At 37.2% G+C, this 23420-nt stretch overlaps 1 protein-coding gene across 8 annotated transcripts in view; it reads left to right on the forward strand.

Annotated features, from left to right (window-relative positions):
* EXOC6 (exocyst complex component 6) overlaps positions 1-23420 on the forward strand; it is a 193188-nt gene that overhangs the window by 87928 nt on the left and 81840 nt on the right. For all 8 annotated transcript variants that reach the window (XM_069567524.1, XM_069567526.1, XM_069567529.1 and 5 more), the window contains exons 15-17: positions 3440-3549; positions 15237-15348; positions 15876-16010. In XM_069567524.1, coding sequence (XP_069423625.1) covers positions 3440-3549; positions 15237-15348; positions 15876-16010 — 357 coding nt within the window. The remainder of the gene's footprint in view (positions 1-3439; positions 3550-15236; positions 15349-15875; positions 16011-23420) is intronic.

A 23420-nucleotide genomic window follows, 5' to 3' on the forward strand; every position in this document is an offset into this window, starting at 1 on the left:
ACTATGGGCAAGTGACTTACCCTGCTTGGGCATTTGTGCCTTATCTGTCTAATGAGAATTTTGAATTAAATAATCTCTAATATCTCTACTAATTACACTAAACTATGCTAAATGGATTCATAGTTAAAAGGATATTTGGCTTTGCTTGTAGGGTACCTCCCACAATATTTTAGGATTAAATTTGTTAGGAATTGTACTCATTGGTTTGTGTATTATTTGTCATTAAAAGCACTATCACTAAAAGCACTTTCCACATGGAAAATTTAAATGTGATAACTTAGAAATCCCATAACTTATTTTGTAGTAGTCTCTTGGTTGTTTGTGTATATACTTACTTTTCCTAAGTATAATTTTCAATTAAAATTGTTTTAAAAGATATAAAATTATCTTTCAAATAACTTGAGTTACTATTTTCAGTGGAAATACCAAGTGAGAAAAGTAAGACTGAACATACATGCAAAAATATGTATTTTTGCAGATAGCTGTGCTAATTTAACTAGTACCCTTTGGCTAAAATAAGAGCATATTCATTTTATCTTTAATGTCATTAAAATAAATTCTTGTTGAAATGTCTTTGAAATAGTTAATATTGTTCATTGTTCTGCAAAGCATAATTGAAAGTGAGTTATCTCTTCCATGTTTATAAAGTGATTTTAAAGAATAGCAGCTCTTTAGTTGATTTTTTTAGTACTCCTAATTCAGTCCCTACATTTAGAAAGGTTGAACCTACTGGTTTTAGAGAGAGATTGCTCTCTGAAAATGTCTTTACTACCAACTTTTCGTAAGCTACTTTCTGCTGGAGGTACCTAAAAATACGTATGTTCATTCATAGATTTATCATTTACCTACTATTTAATGGACACTGTGCCATGTGCTAGTTTTTCCATCTCTACTGTCAAGGAACTTGTAGCCAAGAAAGGAATAGAAAAAATAAATGGGAAATTACAATTCACAGAAGTTGACCATGCTAAGGATAGGAGAAGTAGAATGGAAAAAAAGAGCTGTAATTCTGTAGTATAAAGTATCAGTGGCAAGGTTAATAAAGTGCAAGAGATAAATATCAAAAAATGAAGTAGAAACAGCTGTAAATAGACTATAAATAGATCTTATATAAAGTGTTAGGAAGTTTAGCTTTTACTCTGACAGCTAGATTAAGTCACCACCAGTTTTCAAGTAGTAAATGCTTAATCAGATTTGTGTTTTAGAAAGATCTCTGTGGCTAATGTGTGGAGAATGGATAGGAGAAGAGTAAGGTGGGGAGACTAGCTTGGGGATTGTTGTGGTAATTTTGGCAAGAGAAATTGGTGACCTGAGTGGGAGTTATAGCTGTGGAATTTGATTTGAGATATTTAGGAGATAAGAATGAGAGGAGTTGATTTTCATTTGCTTATTTGGGATGATGAGGATAGAGGGGCAAGTATGCCAGTCAGGGTTCTGCATTGGATGGTGGAAACATTCACTAATACAGGAAATACAAGAGTAGCAGATTTAGAAAGAAGGGATGATCATTTCACTTTGGGATCTGTTAAGAATGTCTCAAATGTTACAGCTAAATGGACATGTTCAGTGGTGTCTTAATGCACACATTTGGCCTTCAGGAGAAAGATTACGCTGAGATTGTGGATTTGGGAGATATTGGCTCTCGCATGATGAGTAAGTGAGATTATCCAAAGATAGTATGTATGGTAAGAAAAGAAGGTATAGGATAGAACCATACCTAGAGGAGGAGATATAGAGAAGGTAGAGAAATAAAAGGAAAACCAGTATAGGTCACAGATACCAAAGAAGGAAAGGTCATTTAAGAAGCAGGAGGCCCATTGTGTCAGACTCTTCAGATAAATCAGGTAACATGAAAAGTTCATTCAATTCAGTTCAGTTCACTCGCTCAGTCATGTCCAACTCTTTGGGACCCCATGGACTGCAGCATGCCAGGCCTCCCTGTCCATCACCAATTCCCAGAGCTTGCTCAAACTCAAGTCCATCAAGCCAGTGATGCCATCCAACCATCTCATCCTGTGTTGTTCCCTTCTCCTCCTGCTTTTAATCTTTTCCAGCATCAGGGGCTTTTCCAAGGCCAAAGTATTAGGAGTTTCAGCTTCAGCATCAGTCCTTCCAGTGAATATTCAGGACTGATTTTCTTTAGGATGGACTGGTTGGATCTCCTTACAGTCCAAGGGACTCTGAAGAGTCTTCTCCAACACCGCAGTTCAAAAGCATCGATTCTTCAGCACTCAGCCTTCTTTATAGTTCAAATCTGTACATGACTACTGGAAAACCATAGCTTTGACTAGATGGACCTTTGTTGGCAAAGTAATGTCTCTGCTTTTTAATATGCTGCCTAGGTTGATCATAGCTTTCCCTCCAAGGAGCAAGCGTCTTTTAATTTCATGGATACAGTCGCCACCTGCAGTGATTTTGGAGCCCCCCCCAAAATAAAGTCTCTCACTGTTTCCATTGTTTCCCCATCTATTTGCCGTGAAGCGATGGGACCAGATGCCATGATCTTAGTTTTCTGAATGTTGAGTTTTAAGACAACTTTTTCACTCTCCTCTTTCACTTTGATCAAGAGGCTTGTTCTTCTTCACCTTCTGCCATAAGAGTGGTGTCATGTGCATATCTGAGGTTATTGATATATCTCTTGGCAGTCTTGATTCCAGCTTGTGCTCCATCCAGCCCGGCATTTCACATGGATTTAACATTTACGAGGTCATTGGTGACCTTGGTGAAAGTACTTTCAATGATGTAAACTAAGTTGCAATGCATGTGAAGATAAAAGTAAAGGTTAGATTTCATAAAGTGTAAACAGAGGGCTCTTGGTAAAAATCCTCAAGAGTTTTACCTTTTAGAGCTGAGAATTTGCTAGTGGATGTTGGCTGGTAAAGCATTTTAACCAAGAAGCACACTGTAAACCATTAGCTGCATCCTGGTGTGTGATGGTATATAGGTCAGAAAGCTGCTGTAAGGTATTCTAAAGAGTTCTGGAATGAAATGGGTACCTTCTTGAATTGACATCAATTCAGGCAAATGAAGGGAGTCTTAGAATTATTTGATGACACTAAGCCAGGAACCTGGCCCATAACTTTCACAACAAACTTGACTCTTTTATTATGGTTGCAAAGAAACAGGCGTTTATGTATCTTCCCTAGGATACTTATCATCAGAACACATAGAGGTATTGTTATCTGCTTTCTGTGCTTGTTAGAAGTCTGCTAATATGATTTAAGAAACAGATAAACTGCCATATTTTTTTCTTCAGAAATATTTTGGTTCTCCTTAAAATCTCAAAAATAACATTGAAATATAACAGTAGACTTTAAAATGCAGGTATTAACTATTAATTCAGATGTGAAGTAAATTTAATTTTTACATTTTTGAGGTGTTTAGGATATCTTTTTCTAAAATTTCAGAAACAATATCAACTTCTTTTTTCTTTCAACAGCAACCTTTCCCAAAGAAATTGCCCATGTCTCAGTCAGTGCCTCATATTTATATTCAAGTTAAAGAATTTATTTATGCCAGCCTTAAATTTTCAGAGTCACTACACCGGAGGTAAGTTTACTAATGAGAAATGTATCTTTTTCAAAGCTATTTTTGTGAAACATCATTTGGTTTATAGGCCGTGACTCTTTATTGGACTAGTATGTTGTTGGAAAGCTTATATATTTTAGTAGAAGGAAAGTTTTAGTTGTTCAGTTGTGTCTGACCTTTTGTGACCCCATGGACTATAGCCTGCCAGGCTTCTCTGTCCATGGAATTCTCCATGCAAGAATGCTGGAATGGGTTGCCATTCCCTTCTCCAGGGGATGTTCCCAACCTAGGGATTGAACCCAGGTCTCCCACATTGCATGCAGATTCTTAATCATCTAAGTCACGAGGCAAGCCCATTTTAGTGACATTTGGGGCTAGGTTGATATAAATTTGATGTTACATATTTTTTGACATTTCATTATGTAAATCTTCAAATATATATAAAAGTAGAGATAATAGGAAAAGAAAATCCTGTATTTTCAGCATTTTGATTTAACCATAATAAATGTTTTTTCCATAATAAGCTGTTTTATTTGCTGAATTATTTTAAATCAAACTCTAGAAATAATGGCATTTTATCCCTCAGTACTTAAATGTTTTTATTTTTATTTATTTTTATTTTTTTTTTAATTTTTAGTTTTTTATTTTTTAAATTTTAAAATCTTTAATTCTTACATGCATTCCCAAACATGAACCCCCCTCCCACCTCCCTCCCCAGAACATCTTTCTGGGTCATCCCCATGCACCAGCCCCAAGCATGCTGCATCCTGCGTCAGACATAGACTGGCGATTCAATTCACATGATAGTATACATGTTAGAATGTCATTCTCCCAAATCATCCCACCCTCTCCCTCTCCCTCTGAGTCCAAAAGTCCATTATACACATCTGTGTCTCTTTCCCTGTCTTGCATACAGGGTCATCATTGCCATCTTCCTAAATTCCATATATATGTGTTAGTATACTGTATTGGTGTTTTTCTTTCTGGCTTACTTCACTCTGTATAATCGGCTCCAGTTTCATCCATCTCATCAGAACTGATTCAAATGAATTCTTTTTAACGGCTGAGTAATACTCCATTGTGTATATGTACCACAGCTTTCTTATCCATTCATCTGCTGATGGACATCTAGGTTGTTTCCATGTCCTGGCTATTATAAACAGTGCTGCGATGAACATTGGGGTACATGTGTCTCTTTCAATTCTGGTTTCCTCGGTGTGTATGCCCAGAAGTGGGATTGCTGGGTCATAAGGTAGTTCTATTTGCAATTTTTTAAGGAATCTCCACACTGTTCTCCATAGTGGCTGTACTAGTTTGCATTCCCACCAACAGTGTAGGAGGGTTCCCTTTTCTCCACACCCTCTCCAGCATTTATTGCTTGCAGATTTTTGGATCGCAGCCATTCTGACTGGTGTGAAGTGGTACCTCATTGTGGTTTTGATTTGCATTTCTCTAATAATGAGTGATGTTGAGCATCTTTTCATGTGTTTGTTAGCCATCCGTATGTCTTCTTTGGAGAAATGTCTATTTAGTTCTTTGGCCCATTTTTTGATTGGGTCGTCTATTTTTCTGGAGTTGAGCTGCAGAAGTTGCTTGTATATTTTTGAGATTAGTTGTTTGTCAGTTGCTTCATTTGCTATTATTTTCTCCCTTTCAGATGGCTGTCTTTTCACCTTGCTTATATTTTCCTTTGTTGTGCAGAAGCTTTTAATTTTAATTAGATCCCATTTGTTTATTTTTGCTTTTTTTTTTTGTTTTTGTTTTTTTTTTTTTTCACAATCAAAATATGGAACAGTTTATTGAAGGGAATTCAACCATACATATATGTGTATCCATTTGTTCACCTGAAGCTATCACAACGCTGTTAATCAGCTATTAATCAATTTTTTTTAAGTTTTTGGTGTTAAAAATTTTTTTTTTTTTTAAATTTTAGTTTTTTATTTTTTAAATTTTAAAATCTTTAATTCTTACATGCATTCCCAAACATGAACCCCCCTCCCACCTCCCTCCCCATAACAACTTTCTGGGTCATCCCCATGCACCAGCCCCAAGCATGCTGCATCCTGCGTCAGACATAGACTGGCGATTCAATTCACATGATAGTATACATGTTAGAATGTCATTCTCCCAAATCATCCCACCCTCTCCCTCTCCCTCTGAGTCCAAAAGTCCGTTATACACATCTGTGTCTCTTTCCCTGTCTTGCATACAGGGTCGTCATTGCCATCTTCCTAAATTCCATATATATGTGTTAGTATACTGTATTGGTGTTTTTCTTTCTGGCTTACTTCACTCTGTATAATCGGCTCCAGTTTCATCCATCTCATCAGAACTGATTCAAATGAATTCTTTTTAACGGCTGAGTAATACTCCATTGTGTATATGTACCACAGCTTTCTTATCCATTCATCTGCTGATGGACATCTAGGTTGTTTCCATGTCCTGGCTATTATAAACAGTGCTGCGATGAACATTGGGGTACATGTGTCTCTTTCAATTCTGGTTTCCTCGGTGTGTATGCCCAGCAGTGGGATTGCTGGGTCATAAGGTAGTTCTATTTGCAATTTTTTAAGGAATCTCCACACCGTTCTCCATAGTGGCTGTACTAGTTTGCATTCCCACCAACAGTGTAGGAGGGTTCCCTTTTCTCCACACCCTCTCCAGCATTTATTGCTTGCAGATTTTTGGATCGCAGCCATTCTGACTGGTGTGAAGTGGTACCTCATTGTGGTTTTGATTTGCATTTCTCTAATAATGAGTGATGTTGAGCATCTTTTCATGTGTTTGTTAGCCATCCGTATGTCTTCTTTGGAGAAATGTCTATTTAGTTCTTTGGCCCATTTTTTGATTGGGTCGTTTATTTTTCTGGAATTGAGCTGCATAAGTTGCTTGTATATTTTTGAGATTAGTTGTTTGTCAGTTGCTTCATTTGCTATTATTTTCTCCCATTCAGAAGGCTGTCTTTTCACCTTGCTTATAGTTTCCTTTGTTGTGCAGAAGCTTTTAATTTTAATTAGATCCCATTTGTTTATTTTTGCTTTTATTTCCAGAATTCTGGGAGGTGGATCATAGAGGATCCTGCTGTGATTTATGTCTGAGAGTGTTTTGCCTATGTTCTCCTCTAGGAGTTTTATAGTTTCTGATCTTACATTTAGATCTTTAATCCATTTTGAGTTTATTTTTGTGTGCGGTGTTAGAAAGTGATCTAGTTTCATTCTTTTACAAGTGGTTGACCAGTTTTCCCAGCACCACTTGTTAAAGAGATTGTCTTTACTCCATTGTATATTCTTGCCTCCTTTGTCAAAGATAAGGTGTCCATATGTGTGTGGATTTATCTCTGGGCTTTCTATTTTGTTCCATTGATCTATATGTCTGTCTTTGTGCCAGTACCATACTGTCTTTAAATGTTTTTAAAAACAATAAGGACATTTCACTGTTTAACACACTTAACAAAATTAACACTATTACATAGTATCTGTTCTCTAGCCCATATCAGTGTTTTCTAAATTGTCTCCCAAATGTCTGTTTATAGCTGGTATGTTTGAATCAGGGACTAAATAAAGTTCTCACCTTATGTTTGTTGTTAAATCTGTTTTACCAGTATCTCTTCCATTTTTTCTCTAGTTGTGTAGATCTTATTTATTTTAGTTTCTCTGTTGCTCAGGTTCAGTTCAGTTCAGTTCAGTTGCTCAGTTGTGTCCGACTCTTTGCGACCCCATGAATCGCAGCACGCCAGGCCTCCCTATCCATCACCAACTCCCGGAGTTCACTCAGACTCACATCCATTGAGTCAGTGATGCCATCCAGCCATCTCATCCTCTGTCGTCCCCTTCTCCTCCTGCCCCCAATCTCTCCCAGCATCAGAGTCTTTTCCAATGCGTCAACTCTTCGCATGAGGTGGCCAAAGTACTAGAGTTTCGGCTTTAGCATCATTCCTTCCAAAGAAACCCCAGGGCTGATGTCCTTCAGAATGGACTGGTTGGATCTCCTTGCAGTCCAAGGGACTCTCAAGAGTCTTCTCCAACACCATAGTTCAAAAGCATCAATTCTTCGGCCCTCAGGCTTCTTCACAGTCCAACTCTCACATCCATACATGACCACAGGAAAAACCATAGCCTTGACTTAGACGGACCTTAGTCGGCAAAGTAATGTCTCTGCTTTTGAATATGCTATCTAGGTTGGTCATAACTTTTCTTCCAAGGAGTAAGCGTCTTTTAACTTCATGGCTGCAGTCACCATCTGCAGTGAATATTCCTTTATTTCAGTGACTTGTGGAAAAGCTAATATTCTTAATAGTTTTTACTTGAGTAGGCTTAAAGTGAAGATTCAAAAAACATCAGTGAGAATTAATAAAGAATTCTGTAAAAGTGTTACTCAGTCGTGTCCAAATCTTTGTGACCCCATGTACTGTAGCCCACCAGGCTCCTCTGTCCATGGGATTCTCCAGTTAAGAATACTGGAGTGGGTTGCCATTCCCTTCTCCAGAGGATCTTCCTGACCCAGAAATCGAACCTGTTCTTCCTGCATTGTAGGCAGATTCTTTACCATCTGAGCCACTATATCTACCTAAAGAATGCAATAGCAAATTGGTATTATGCTCAGTAATGGAGAGCAACAAGCATCTATTGGTTCCTATAGCCAAATTAATTATATAGGAAAGAGAATACCATTTAACTGGGGTGATGAAGGCAATACCCAACATTTGTAGATATGGGAAATGTGATATCCTTGTTTTGCACATAAGGAAACAGAGACTCAAACAGGCTATATCATTCATCCAGAATGACCCAGCTAGTATGAGATCTGTCATAAAGGAGCAGTTCTTCTGACTCCCATATCAGTGAAAATATCTGGCTACCTAGATGGACCTTGCATTATAGTCATATAATATATTTATAATTGGGAATGCTCTGGAGGAGAGAGTGGTGATGCTAGCTTTCATGTCTTCCTTTCTGAAATCCATTTTTCCAAATTCATATACTTAATAGCAGTAATCATTTTCAGTATGGACCGCTTCTGAATTTTAAGTCATAAAAAGGCATGAAGGCAGTTCAAATAAATAGGTATTTTTCAGGCCAAAACAGTGAGGCCAATGGCAGTTGTTTTTTTCTTGTTGTATGTGTATCCCTTATGGTAAGCTACCACTATTTTGGATGTAAACAATGTGTAAATAAAAAGTAAATGAAATGTGTGTTCTGCCAGGGTAAAAGAATTACCTGATTTTAGGTCTTTTACTGCTTTTTTGTGTGTGCATAGGGATTCTTTAAAAGATTTCTTAATTTTTGTTCTGAGAGAATATGAGTTGGAGAGCAAAGGAAAGGAAAGGAATACAAATACCTAATACATAGCATTCTGTAGTGTGTGTTTCTCACCAGCCAGTGACTCTCAAAGTGTGGTCCCCGGACCAGCAGCCTTAGCATCACATGGGAAAATGCTGGAAATGCAACCTTAGACCTACTGACGGAGAAGGCAATGGCACCCCACTCCAGTACTCTTGCCTGGAAAATCCCATGGACCAAGGAGCCTGGTGGGCTGCAGTCCATGGGGTCACTAAGAGTCAGACACGACTGAGCAACTTCACTTTCACTTTTCAGTTTCATGCATTGGAGAAGGAAATGGCAACCCACTCCAGTGTTCTTGCCTGGAGAATCCCAGGGACGCGGGAGCCTGGTGGGCTGCCGTCCATGGGGTCGCACAGAGTCGGACACGACTGAAGCGAAGGCGCAGCAGTAGCAGCAGCAGCAGACCTACTGAATTAGAAACTGAGGATGGGACCCTTGGCTTTACTCAAGTTCTCTGGGTGATTCTGATGCACTCTAAGAATCACTGCCTCATCATACTCTCCTAGCCTCTTATACTGTAGTTTCTAAAGGTATGTTTTAAAGACATTAGCTTATAACCGCAGTCATAAAACTAACTAGAAGTAACGTATTTTCTAAACTGTACAACATAACACACTGTTATCATTCAGCATTGGAAAAACAGTAGATACAAATGAGTATTCAGTGAAACAGAATGACAAACTTTTACAATGGTAGTTTTCAGTAGTGGAGCTCTAATGGTCTGAGAGCTGCCAAAATTTATACCTATTTTTTTTCCTTTTTTTTTTTTCATTTAAAAGTTCTAATCTAGAACAGAGGCAGTATAATGTAGTAGTTAAGAACATAAGCTTCAGACTTACTCCTTAGTTTGAGTCTTGATGCTGACACTCACACTGTAGTAGGACCTTGGGCAATCAAATTGTAGTTTCCTCATTTATAAAATGAGAGAAGTAGCTTGGCACATGGTAGGCACATAAGGCATAAAACAGGATGGATTACTACAGTATTAGATGTGGGACTAGAGCTGGGAGTGTTTACATTTTAAATACAGGCTTTGGGGAACTGTTGGAAGTATTTTAAACTAAAAAATGACATATTTTGTGTCTACATTTTAAATACAGGCTTTGGGAAACTGTTGAAGTATTTTAAACTAAAAAATGAATATTTTAGAAAGTTTACTCTGGTCTCAGTGAGGATGGTCGGTCAGAGGGGATGAAGAAATAGTCATGTTGAATTGGTAAAGGCAGTGGCTCAAGATAGATGAAGAAAGACTTGAAGTAGTCAGGATCGGTAGTGATGAAAAGGAACAAACATATAAAAAGTGTTTAGGAATATTATTTACAACAGTCAGGACATGGAAGCAACCTAAATGTCCATCAGCAGAGAAATGGATAAAGAAGATGTGGTGCATATATATAATTAAATATTACTCAGCCATAAAAGGAAGAAAGTGGCATCTGCAGCAACATGGATGGACTTAGAAATTGTCATACAGAGTGAAGTGAGTCAGAAAAAGAAAGACAAATACCATACAATGCTGCTTATATATGGAATCTAGAAAAATAATTCAGATGAGCTTACTTGCAAAGCTGAAATAGAGGCACAGATTACAAAACAAAGTTATGGTTACCACGGGCAGAAGTGGGGGGTGGGATGAATTGGGAGATTGGGATTGACATATATACCTGCGTGTATGCTCAGTCACTCAGTCGTGTCTGACTCTTGGTACCTACCACATGGACCGTAGCCTGTCAGGCTCCTCTGTCCATGGGACTATCCCAGCAAGAATGCTGGAGTGGGTTGCCATTTCCTTTTCCAGGGGATCTTCCCAACCCAGGGGTCGAACCCACATCTCCTGCAGCTCCTGCATTGGCAGGCAGATTGTTTACCACTGAACCATCTGACTTACATACACTCTATATAAAATATCTAAAAAGAGCACTGGGTTTCCCTGGTAGCTCAGTGGTAAAGAATCTGCCTGCCAGTGCAGGAGCCAAAGGAGATGCAGGTTCGATCCCTGGGTCAGGAAGATCCCCTGGAAAAGGAAATGGCGGCCCACTCCAGTATTCTTGCCTGGGAAATTCCATGAACAGAGAAGCCTGGTAGGCTATGGTCCATGAGGTCGCAAAGAGGTGGACACGACTTAGCGACTGAAACAATGCAGTGTTACATTCTCAGGTTTTTTTTGTGCTGTCTTTTGAACTTGAAAACCTAAATTACAATAACTAAATCACCTATTAGCTTTACTGTCTGTCATGTGAATTTGTTCCAAAATGAAGACTATAAAAAACTTGCATTTCAACCCCCAATGTACTATTTGGGGATAGAAAGAACTTCATATAACAAAATGCTAACATAGAGAATATAAACACAATTAAATGTTTGCATTCACTATTTTAATTCAAAACACAAAGTGTATTACAAAACATATATTTTGATTGCTCAGATCAAACAATTCTTTCATATCTAGTGATTTCCTTGTTTTTGTCATATCATTTGGTGATGTCTTTCTTCCCCCATATCACTTTGTAGTACAGATCAGAATGTCAGTGAGAAATGTTTCATGATATAAAAGATAGTTATCTATGCAAATTTCTCTCATCAGTATCACAAGTCACACATTTTATGAGTCAGTGTAAGTTAACAAACTTTTTTAGAAATATATAATCAGTTTGGTAGTGATTCTGATACCATGGGGCTTCCCTTGTGGCTCAGCTGTTAAAGAATCCGCCTGCAATGCGGGAGACCCGGATTCAGTCCCCGGGTTGGGAAGATCTCCTGGAGAAGGGAAAGGCTACCCATTCCAGTCTTCTGGCCTGGAGAATTCCATGGACTGTATAGTCCATGGGGTCACAAAGAGTCAGACACGACTGAGTGACTTTTCACTTTCATTTTCACTGATACCATAAAAACAGATCATGATTCCAGATTGACTTTAGATGGACTGTTAGCATTATTTTGTATTCATTAACTGAATGCCATCGGCTGCATTATTTGATTCAGAGGTTATTTTTATTGCACTCCTGAGTTTGCACCAATTTATAACTGTCTTTGATTCACCTGAATTGTTTCATATGAATAATTTTCCATATGTAAAGTGAATTTTTATCAATTTAATATCATGATTTTAGATATTCTTTGGGTTTTATTAATATTCTTTGTTTTTTTTATTTTAATCATGCACTTGGTAGATGGCGCTTCTGTGGTATTTATGATAAATCTGTGCATGTCAGATTTGTCTTTATCTTAAATGCATATATGAAATTGTCCATATAAGAATTATCTAGTAAAACTCATTCACTATAATTAATAGAAAGGCATTGCACACACACATACACACACACTCAAAAAAGTGTTTAGGAGCCCTAAAATTAGAGTATTTATGAATAATTAGATGAAGAAGCTAAGGGACAAAAAAGAATTTGACTTACACTTGGGTGGACTTAACTTTGTTTATATAGACTCAAATTGATTCTGGTTATAGTTACCTTTGAAAATAACAATGCATACATTCATTTTTTACTTTGGGGTAAGGTATGCAAGTGAAAAGGAGAAAAAAGAAGTATCTCAACAGTCATCCTACAACTTGGCTCAAATCTTATATTGTAGAATTATTCTTGAAGCTGCAATCCTGAATCTATAAACTGGTCCCCCTCATTTTTCCTTTAAATATAGATTACTTTAACACTGGGTATCATGTATAATATATATATCCTGACAAGTATTTTTTATTATCTAATCTAACTGTTGATTCCTGAAATACAGGACTGATACTTAGTTAAGATATTGTTAATTGGTAGGAAGTATAGAAATTTAGCATCTTAGAATTAACTTTTATTTTGTTTCTTTACAGAGGAGAGGCAATGGATTTCTATTGTTATTTGATTTTTTTTTACAGCATATGTAATACCAAAGATAAAAGCCATTAGTCACAATATTATGTGTAATTTTCCCAAAAGCTTCCCTACTTCCCCTCAGTTCTGATTCTTTTTATGTACAAACTCCTAGCATTCTAAAAGGTAAATGTTGTATATTAATGCCACAGCAGGAAAGATTGTCTAGTTTTTCCTTCTCTTCTTGATAAAAATATTGTCATTTTGTTACTTCAGTATTCAGTTCTCATTAACTCTGATAACTGCGTTATATATCTTGCAAGGCATTTATGCTTACGTTTTTATTTTTTTATGCTTACATTTTTAAAAAATTAGATTTACTAAGTACATTGTCTATTTTCGTTTTGTTAATGAAGTAATAACTACCTCAGAATACAGAAACAGCATAGTTAATATGAAAGCATATAAATTTATTCTTGATTATCAGCTTTTTGACATGTATTTTTATTTAAAAAATTTATATCTGTGACCTAAAATTGAGCTACTGGAGTTGCTTTTTTTTTTTTTTAATTTGTCAGTAAAAGAGTTGTGGAAAATAACTGTGTGTGTTTAAAACTCTTTTATTTGTTTAAACATATTTTGCAGTTAAATTTTTAGAACAAGAAGATGCTTTAGAGCTCTTACAGAAAAAATGTTTGGGTTTCTTTTTATATGTGAATAAAAGCAGGGCCAGTGAATGAAATGACTTCATGAAGAAACTCCAAAGTCTCCGTTATTTGGTTGCAGCGGAAACATCTGTCTCTAATATGACCTTTAAGAAATTTTCAGCTTTCATAAAAGGTTAAGCTATAACATAACTTAGGAGATTTATTGTATATTAAGATTTAATTACTGTGAAATGCTATTTAAAAATTAGGAAGAGTACAAGTTATAATCTCAAAAGACAAAGAGTTAAGGGAAAAAATTGCTCAGTTAGGATAAAAGCCTTGTTGGGGAAATCCTGGTGATTGTTGGGTAAATCTTACCAGTACCAATAGGACATAGGTGCTGATAGGTTTTCTTTCTCTGCTTTTACTTATGGAAGAAAAAGACATATTGATTCAGGATTCAAGGAAGTTCAGGGGAATTAAAAGACATTATCTGTCATGGATAACTTTTCATCTGAAAAGGATGCTATACAAGGTGTCTTTAAGCATAATTTTGAGTGTGTCAGAAAAGAAACCAGAGGAGTTGGCAACCACCTCCTTTTTATCAGCGTGAGTACGTTGCTTGTTCTAGGGACACTATTGATAGATTAGTTTTCTGTTAGTTTGCTGCTGTGTAACCCTGAAACCCTACTGAAATTATATACATTGCCTGGGCAGTGTTGACTTCAGATGCAAAGAATGAGAGAGACATAGTCTCCTCAGGTCTGCCAGGATTAGGGTTGGTAGAAATGGAAGAATACCTACATTAAAATGGAGAACATTAGGATAGCAGTGAAAGTTACCTGTGATCTATCAAATCATGCTCTATTTGCATATTTAAAATAAATATTAATATAAACTAGTAAATATTTGTGCTTCATAGATTTGTAAGAGTAATATTTTAATAAAATAAAAAGTAAAAGGGTGCTAAAACTAAAATGTTAGACTGTATTTGAGGCAGTGAGTCTCAATTGGGGCAGTTTATTTCCCCAGGGTATAGTTGACACCATCTAGAGACATTTTGGGTTGTCACGACTAGGGGAAAGAATGCTACTTGCATCAGGTGGATGGAGGCCAGGGATGCTGCTACACATCTTTCAATGGTACGGGACAGCCCTACAACAAAGAACTGTCTAGCCTGTATGTATGTCAGTAGTGCTAAGACTGTGAAAACTTGATCTAGGACACAGCTTAATTGTTTTGGTTATGAGGCTGTATACCAAAAAAATACATCATTATTTACTTAAATTAAAGGCCTAGTGGTTAGAAGAAAATAGTCTTTTTAGTCCATTTTTTAGCAATATTTAGGATGCTAAGAAACATAAGGTTAGTTCCTCCCTCTCCCAAATTAAAACTAGTATTAGGCAGTTAATTTCTTAGAATCTTAAAAAAAAAACCAAAAACTCAGTGGAAATGGATAGCTTAGTTATATTAAAATTGAATCTAGCAATTAATTATATCCAGAGAGTTCACATCAATTTGTATTTTAAAAATAATTTTAACTATAGTATATATAAAGTATCTTTATATACACATATATAAAGTGTCATTGGCTGTCACACAGTGGAGTCATAATTTAAGAATAGTTTTATTTCCTTATACTAAGTACCCTGTGGTTTTACTGTAACAGTTAATTGAATACAGTTAAATTTTTCTATAAATGAACATTTTCATTTATGGCAAGTATCCTTTTTATGAAACTAAGTTGAACTGAAATATGTGAGTTAATAAATATGAATGATTGTAATTTATATAACAATATTAAAAAATTGGAGCAAGTTACTTTAGTAAATTGCATTAAATTATTTAGGAAACTAACTAACTGTAACCCTTGTGGAAAGCTTAATGATATCAACCTTTGTTTTTAGCTCAACAGAAATAGATGATATGCTTAGAAAATCTACAAATCTGCTGCTGACCAGAACTTTGAGTAGCTGTTTACTGAATCTTATTAAAAAACCTCATATAGGTTTGACAGAGGTAGGTTAAAAAGATATTTATAGCTAAATGTTTCATTGTAGAAAACAATTATTACAAATTTATTGCTGAACATCATCCTATAAAACTAATTTTTCATTTTAAATTTATTGATAGAAGTGGATTTGTTTTAAAACAAAAATCTCATTGTAAATTCAAGTGTGATGAGGGAAAAGGGTTTACATGGAGAATGGTGGATAGTTGAAGATGTTAGAAGGTATATGGAGATTTATGTTTGTCAGACTTTACATGAAGTGAAAATACTCTTTTTTAACTTTGTGAACGTATAAAATTTGAAAAAGTATCTTGAAAAGTTATTTTAAATTAATTGATAGACTTTTTTTTAATGATAGCTTTCATAAGCAGTATTTGTAGCAGGCTTTTGATATCAGATAATCAATTATATCCTATACTGCTATAATTATGCAGAAATGGTGCAGTTGCTGAAAGTAATAATCCTGTTTTTAAAAATGTAATGACTTTATATACATATAACCTGCATTTTACTGGAGATATTTTCTATTTTCTAGCTAGTGCAAATCATCATAAATACCACACACCTAGAACAAGCCTGCAAATACCTTGAGGACTTTATAACTAACATTACAAATATTTCTCAAGAAACTGTCCATACCACAAGACTTTATGGGCTTTCTACTTTTAAGGTATGTAAAAATCTGACCAAAAGTTTTTATTTCAATCACTGTAAGCATACTTTTTAGAGACAGCAATGCCACCCCACTCCAGTACTCTTGTCTGGGAAATCCCATGGACGGAGGAGCCTGGTCAGCTGCAGTCCATGGGGTCGCTAGGAGTCAGACACAACTGAGCGACTTCACTTTCACTTTTCAGTTTCATGCATTGGAGAAGGAAATGGCATCCCACTCCAGTGTTCTTGCCTGGAGAATCCCAGGGACGGGGGAGCCTGGTGGGCTTCCGTCTATGGCGTCGCACAGAGTCGGACGCGACTGAAGTGACTTAGCAGCAGCAGCAGCAGCAGTCGCTTGGTCATATCTGACTCTTTGTGATCCCATGGACCATAGCCAGCCAGGCTCCTCTCTAAAAGACTCTGGTGCTGGGAGGGATTGGGGGCAGGAGGAGAAGGGGACGACAGAGGATGGGATGGTTGGATGGCATCACTGACTCGATGGACATGAGTCTGAGTGAACTCTGGGAGCTGGTGATAGACAGGGAGGCCTGGCATGGTGCGATTCATGAGGTCGCAGAGTCGGACACGACTGAGTGATTGAACTGAACTGAACATTAACAGTAATCAGACTTTGAAAGTGTTAAGTTAAGAGAAGACCCTTAGTTTTCTAAAATTAGCAGCCTGAGTCCCAAATCTGCTCCTCTGATGATCCTTAAGCACATGTAGTCATCCTGATCCATAAGACACAAATGCAGATGATATCTGAGTGGACAAATTAATAAAATTATTTGCTACAACTGAGATAGAAGCTGGACAAAACAGGCATTCGTTTATTCAGTTTTGAACTGTGGTGTTTGAGAAGACTCTTGAGAGTCCCTTGGACTGTAAGGAGAGCACACCAGTCAATCCTAAGGGAAATAAATCCTAAATATTCATTGGAGGGGCTGATGCCGACACTGAAGCTCCAATACTTTGGCCACATGATACGAAGAACTGACTCATTGGAAAAGCCCCTGATGCAGGGAAAGGTTGAAGGTAGGAGGAGAAGGGGATGACAGAGGATGAGATGATGGGATGGCATCACCGACTTAATGGACGTGAGTTTGAGCAAGCTCCAGAAGAAGGTGAGGGACAGGAAAGCCTGGCATGGTGCAGTCCGTGGGGCCACAAAGAGTTGGACACGTTGCTGCATGAACAGCAGCAAATAGTACAGTAATGGCAAACATATACTCTGGAGTTAGGCTACTGTGCGACTGTGCCACATTCTTTCATTTTAATGACTCCTGGGTTTATTATCTATAAAATTAGAGTAGTAATATATTATCTGTGTCATACAGTTATTATGAGGATTAAAGGGGATACTCAATGCAGTGCCGTTTGTTGTACCTGATCTGTGCTCTGAGAGCTCTGTTAGGTGCTGAAAATAGAGAAATGAATCCCTGCCCTCAAGGAGCTCAGGAGGGAAAACTGTAAAAATACACTTGAAAATACGATATAATAAGTACCATAATATAGAAGGAGATTCCACAAGTTTATGAACATTTATTTATCCACAGACTGATTGATTCTTTGCTTCAATGTTAGATTTTATACAATCCTTTTTCTTTATTGTTTTCTGTCCTTACGTCCATGTGTTACTCATATGGTGTCAAGAAGGGATTTACTGGGGACTGGAATTGTAAGCATATTTAACGATTGGCATTATATTTAATAGGCTAACTTGATACTCTGATTAAAACATGAAATGCATCGATCAAGGGATCGTCAGGCAATTTTTCTTACCAGTTGTAAGTCGGAGTGCCACAGATACTGGAACATGATGCTTTAGATTAAGGAATCCTGGAACTATATATACTTCTCAAAATCATCCTGTTGGGAGGAAACATTTAGAAATGTTAGCTCTGGTCCATATTGCCAGTGGTCCTTAAGTTGTAGATATTTAGCTGAAAGTACAACTGTCATAAGATATACTCCTTGACTTTCCTTGGAAATCAGGAAATCAAGTTCAGCTTGTCCAAATAGTAGAACATCCTTATTTTTTATTGTTTATTTTTTATTTTCACACAGAACTTAGGAAACCGTTTCTGTTTGATGATATAAAAACAAGAGCTATTTCAAGCTCAATATGTGAAGATTAAGTGTTCTTCAATTCTGCCTTTGATCTGTTTCAAGAGGAATTATTTATCTTAAACTGTGATACAAGAAAGCAATTCAACAGGTAGAATTGTTAACTCAATATTAAAGTGAATTCCTGAGGGAGATTGGGGGAATTTCCATTTATAGTGAGTAGTCTGTAGATGATTAAAGTACAGTTTTGATTACAGACATTAGCATGGATTGCTTAGTTAACCTCTTCAGCCTAATTCTTTTCAGTCCAACGGCCTGATCAAGCATATTCCTATTAAGTTACTTAATGATTATAGAAATAAGCATTTGTATGCATGATCCTTTTACCCATACATCCATTTGCTTCCTCTCTAAAACCCACATATGCATATACAAAGTGCTTGATTTTATATATTTGTTTACTTTATGAAATACTGTATAGACTGTCTCGTTAGCTTGCCTTTCATTGTACTAAATCTGTGAGTGATTGTACTAAATCTGCGCTGAAGGGTTCCTGCCCTTCAGCAGTACTGCAGTTTTTAAAAATTAACGTGGACCCACACTGAGAGTTACTTGAAGCTAATATAAGACTTCTAACTAGAAAGATTTGCATCAGAACAGAGGGGAAAGCGGGAATAGCGTTCCCCTTTTAATCTGTGTAGTAGAGGATGGCCCAGTTCTTTTTCTTTGGCATCAGAGCTCTTTAACTTTGCTCCATGAAGCATTTCCAACCTGCCACCCTGAAGAGGTCTTTCCTTTTGAGTCCTGACAGTAATTGCAGGTGTAAGTTCCTAGAAAGTATATACTTGGGATTCTTCGTCAGTTTGCCTTTTTTAATCTGTTGATGAGTATGTAGCAAATTTTTTTTTATTATGGCTAAAGTGATAGTGGTGAATTATCTTTGATTAAGGACTTGAAATTTTCCTCCTATGGAGCAAGGGCATGGTACATGGACTCTAAAAAACACTTAAAAAAAAGTAACATTCATATATAAACATACAATTTTTACAGGCACTAATTATAAATAGATATAGCTCAATTATTATTAAAAAGTGAACACAGACTTCCATTTTTCCAATCTGGCATGTAAAGAGCTAGGAAGTTGTCACTCTGTCCCGACAAGTGAAAAGCTGAAAAGATTGTGAAAATATCAACAACTCTTCCGTGATCTTTCAGAGAAGTGAAATCACAGACCACACTGCTGCCACCAAAATTGGAGTAATAGGCAAATACAGAGAATGACAACTTAGGAAAACCTAAAGTATAATTGAGTGTCCAGAGTCCCTCCATCTTTTAATTTTTAACTCTGCTTTATGTAGTTTGGGCCTCGTGTTCAGACTATATGGCTCCAAGGTCACTATTTTAAACCTTATATCCTCATGCTCTATCCATCTAAAAGCAGATGGCTAGCTGCTATGGAACTCCCTGTGAGTTAAAAGGATGATCAGCTCATCAGGATCCAACCTTGGCACTAGATAGAGATTCAGTTCTATCCAAGGCCAAATGGAACTGTGAATGAGGGCAGAGTGATTTTTCCAAAATGTATTTGCAGACTTTTCCAAGAAGGGAGAAAAGATAGTAGACAATAAATCATAGATGTTTACTAAAATTTTCAGTGATATTACTACTTATCTTTTATTTAAAACACATGTGCTTATAGTATCTGAGGACTAGCATGGAGTTTGTGCATATATCCATTTAAAATAGTTCTTTGAGTGATTTTGTTGCACATCTGTGGTCAAGAACCGCTGATAGTTATGATATCACTTAAGTTTTGTATGTTGAAATAAAAAGTTCTTATGTGAGATATGTTTCTGCCTCCAGAGGGCACTATTTCTTTAACAAGTAGTGTGCGTGTGTGTGTGTGTGTGTGTGTGTCTGTGTCTGTGTGTGTGTGAGAGAGGGAGAGAGAGAGAGAGAGTGTGTGTGCATGAGAGAGAGAGAGTGAGTGTGCATGCGTGCACTCATTCGTGTGTGTGAGAGAGTGTGTGCATACGAGAGAGTGTGTGTGAGTGTGTGCATACACACATGTGCGTGCATGCGCTCATTCATGTCCAACTCTTTGGGACCCCCGCCAGGCTCCTCTGTCCATGAAATTCCCCAGGCAAGAATACTGGAGTAGGTTGTCATTTCCTACTCCAAGGAATTTTCCTGACCCAGGGATCATACCTGCATCTGTTAATACCTCCTGCATTGGCAGGCAGATTCTTTACTGCTGTGCTACCTGGGAAGCCCCTTAAGAAGCAAAGAAGAAATTAGTTGCTTTGTTTATAAGCTGATTCATTTAAAATTTAATTTAGGAGTTAGTTGATGTGTTCTTGACTTTCTAATCAGATCATAAGGATTGAGAGTGTTTTGGTTTCAACTGTAGTACTGCTTTCTAGGAAGTCCAAAATGATTTTCGTAACAGTCTCATAAGTGATAATTAGTTATCATTTCTTTAGGAATACCTTACCAAATAACTCATGTATTCTAGTATATAAATACAAAGAAAAGATATAATGAAATCTTTTTGTGTGCTTCTTTCTTTCTATTCTTTTCTTTTTTTAAATTTTTTGATGTGGACCTTTTTTTTTAAAAAAAAAAAAAGGCCTTTACTGAATTTGTAACAATACTGCTTCTGTTTTATGTTTTGGTTTTTTGGCCAGAGGCATGTGGGATCTTAGTTCCCCAACCATGTATCAAACCCAGGCCTCTGCTTGGGGAGCTCAGAATCTTAACCATTGGACCACCAGGGAAGTCCCTCAGCCTGCTTTGTTTTATTCCTCTGATAAAAGTGAAAATGTTTTTTGCTCAGTTGTGTCTGACTCTTCACAACCCTGTGGACTGTAGCCTGCCAAGCTCCTCTGTCCATGGAGTTCTCCACGCAAGAATACTGGAGTGGGTAGCCATTCCCTTCTTCATGGGATCTTCCCAACCCAGGGATTGAACCTCAGTAGGAGAAGGCAATGGCACCCCACTCCAGTACTCTTGCCTGGAAAATCCCATGGACGGAGGAGCCTGGTGGGCTGCAGACCATGGGGTCGCTAAGAGTCGGACACGACAGAGTGACTTCACTTTCACTCTTCACTTTCATGCATTGGAGAAGGAAATGGCAACCCACTCCAGTGTTCTTGCCTTCAGAATCCCAGGGACGGGGGAGTCTGATGGGCTGCTGTCTATGGGGTCGCACAGAGTTGGACACGACTGAAGTGACTTAGCAGCAGCAGCAGCACTAATCATGTTTTGTAATATTGATTCTCTTCCTGCATTGTGAGATCTTTGAGGGTGAAAGATGTCTCAGTGTCTTTATACTGCTTTAATTCATAGGACATGATATAAATGATACATTAGGTTAAATTGTGTTCAAATGTATGTGACTGATAATGGTGGGTGATACTTAGGTCTCCTCTTAGTCAAGATATGAATTTAAATAGTATTAGGTTTGTGTGTGTGTGTGTGTTTTGCTTTTTGGCCATGATGCATGGCTCATGGGATATTAATTCCATGACCAGAAATTGAACCTGCGTCCTCAGCAGTGAAAGCATGGAGTCCCAACCATTGGACCACCAAGGGATTTCCAATAAGTATTAGTTTTGCCAGAAATATCCATTCCATTGTAGTCAGAGAACATACTTTGTATGCTATCCGTTTTTTAAAGCCCCAGTCCTAGCTTTTTGGCACCAGAGACTTTTTCATGGAAGACGGCTTTTCTACAGGTGGGGATGGGGTGAAGTGGGAGGTAGATGATTTTAGGTTCGTAGCTGTTCACTTCCTGCTAGATGGCCTTGTTGGGGAACCTCGCTTTAAGGAGTTCTATGACCTAACATTTGCTCTGTTGTGCATAGTGTCCCATGTTCCTTTGAGACTAATGCACGGTTTGCTAATGTTGAATGTTCAATAGATGTCTGTTAGTTGGTTTACATTGTTGATCAAATCGTCTCTGTCTTCTGCCTGCTCAGATTTGCTGTTGAACTCCTGATTTTGTTTGTTTGTTTCATTTATTGTATTTTTCAACTACAGAATTTCTATTAGGTTCTTTGTTTTCAAGTGGTTTCTATCTCTTTATATAGTTAATTTTGTCAGGTATTGTTCTCATATTTTCCTTTAGTCCTTTGATTATTTTAAAGACTGATTTAAAACCTTTGTCTTATAAGTCCAATATCTCATACTTTCTTGTTTCTTTGTGCAACTTGTAAATTTTATTGAAATCTAGACATTTATGGATGGATCTAGAGATTGTCATACTGAGTGAAGTAAGTCAGACACAGATAAATACCATATGATATTGCTTATATGTGAAACCTTAAAAGTGGGTACAAATGAACTTATTTACAAAACAAAAGTAGAATCATAGATGTGGAAAACAAACATGGTCATCGGGATAAGTGGGGGAGAGAGAAACTGGGAGATTGAGATTGACATATTGATTGAGATTGACATATGTACACTATGATAGATAACTAATTAGAACCTACTCTATAGCATAGAGAACTCTACTCAGTACTCTGTAATGGCCTGTATGGGAAAAGAATCTTTAAAAAGAGTGGATATGTATGTATAACTGATTGACTTTGCTGAATATCTGAAACTAACACAACATTGTAAATCAATTATATGTCAATGAAAATTAAAAATAAAGCCGTATTGTAATGTGGCAATTCTGATAATCAGATTCTCCTTTCTCCCCAAGGTTTGTTGTTTCTTCCTGGTAGGTGGTTGGTTGTTTCATGACTTTTCTGAATTAATTCTGTAAAGTCTGTATTTTTTGTCATCTGTGGCCACTGAAGTCTCTGCTTAGTTAGCTTAGTGACCAGCTAATGATTGGACACAGATTTCCATAAAAATCTGGAACCAATCAGTCTCCCAGTCTTTTTGAGGGACTCTCTGTATTTATTGGGGCATGCCTTCAGCAATCAGGCATTTGACACCTCTGCGTTAACCTTCACATCCTTCTTGCACAGAACTTCAGGGTCAGCTATAAATGAGAGCTTGGAGCTTTCTCAGGTCTTTCTGGAGTATATTCACAGCCCTACACATGTACACAGTCTTCTACCTTCCCAGGAATATGTCAGAGCTTTTCAAAGCCATCTATGGACATTTCATTCCCCAGTTTTTCCTTTTAAGCTTTTTGGCTCGCTTAGGTGTACCCTAGTTGTTATCTGCCACCTAAAGTGTCTGTGATGTTACACAATTGCCTCTAAATGTTTTTAAAAAATGCCCCCAGGAAAAAGGCTTTTTGCTCTCAGCAGTCCTGTTTTTAGGTCATGTAAAGACATCTCTGCAAGTGGAGTCTTCCAGGGAATCACCAGATAGATCTACTCACGATAATTCTCTGGGA

Source organism: Ovis canadensis, chromosome 22, assembly GCF_042477335.2.
Source record: "Ovis canadensis isolate MfBH-ARS-UI-01 breed Bighorn chromosome 22, ARS-UI_OviCan_v2, whole genome shotgun sequence".
Classification (NCBI taxonomy): Eukaryota; Metazoa; Chordata; class Mammalia; order Artiodactyla; family Bovidae; genus Ovis; species Ovis canadensis.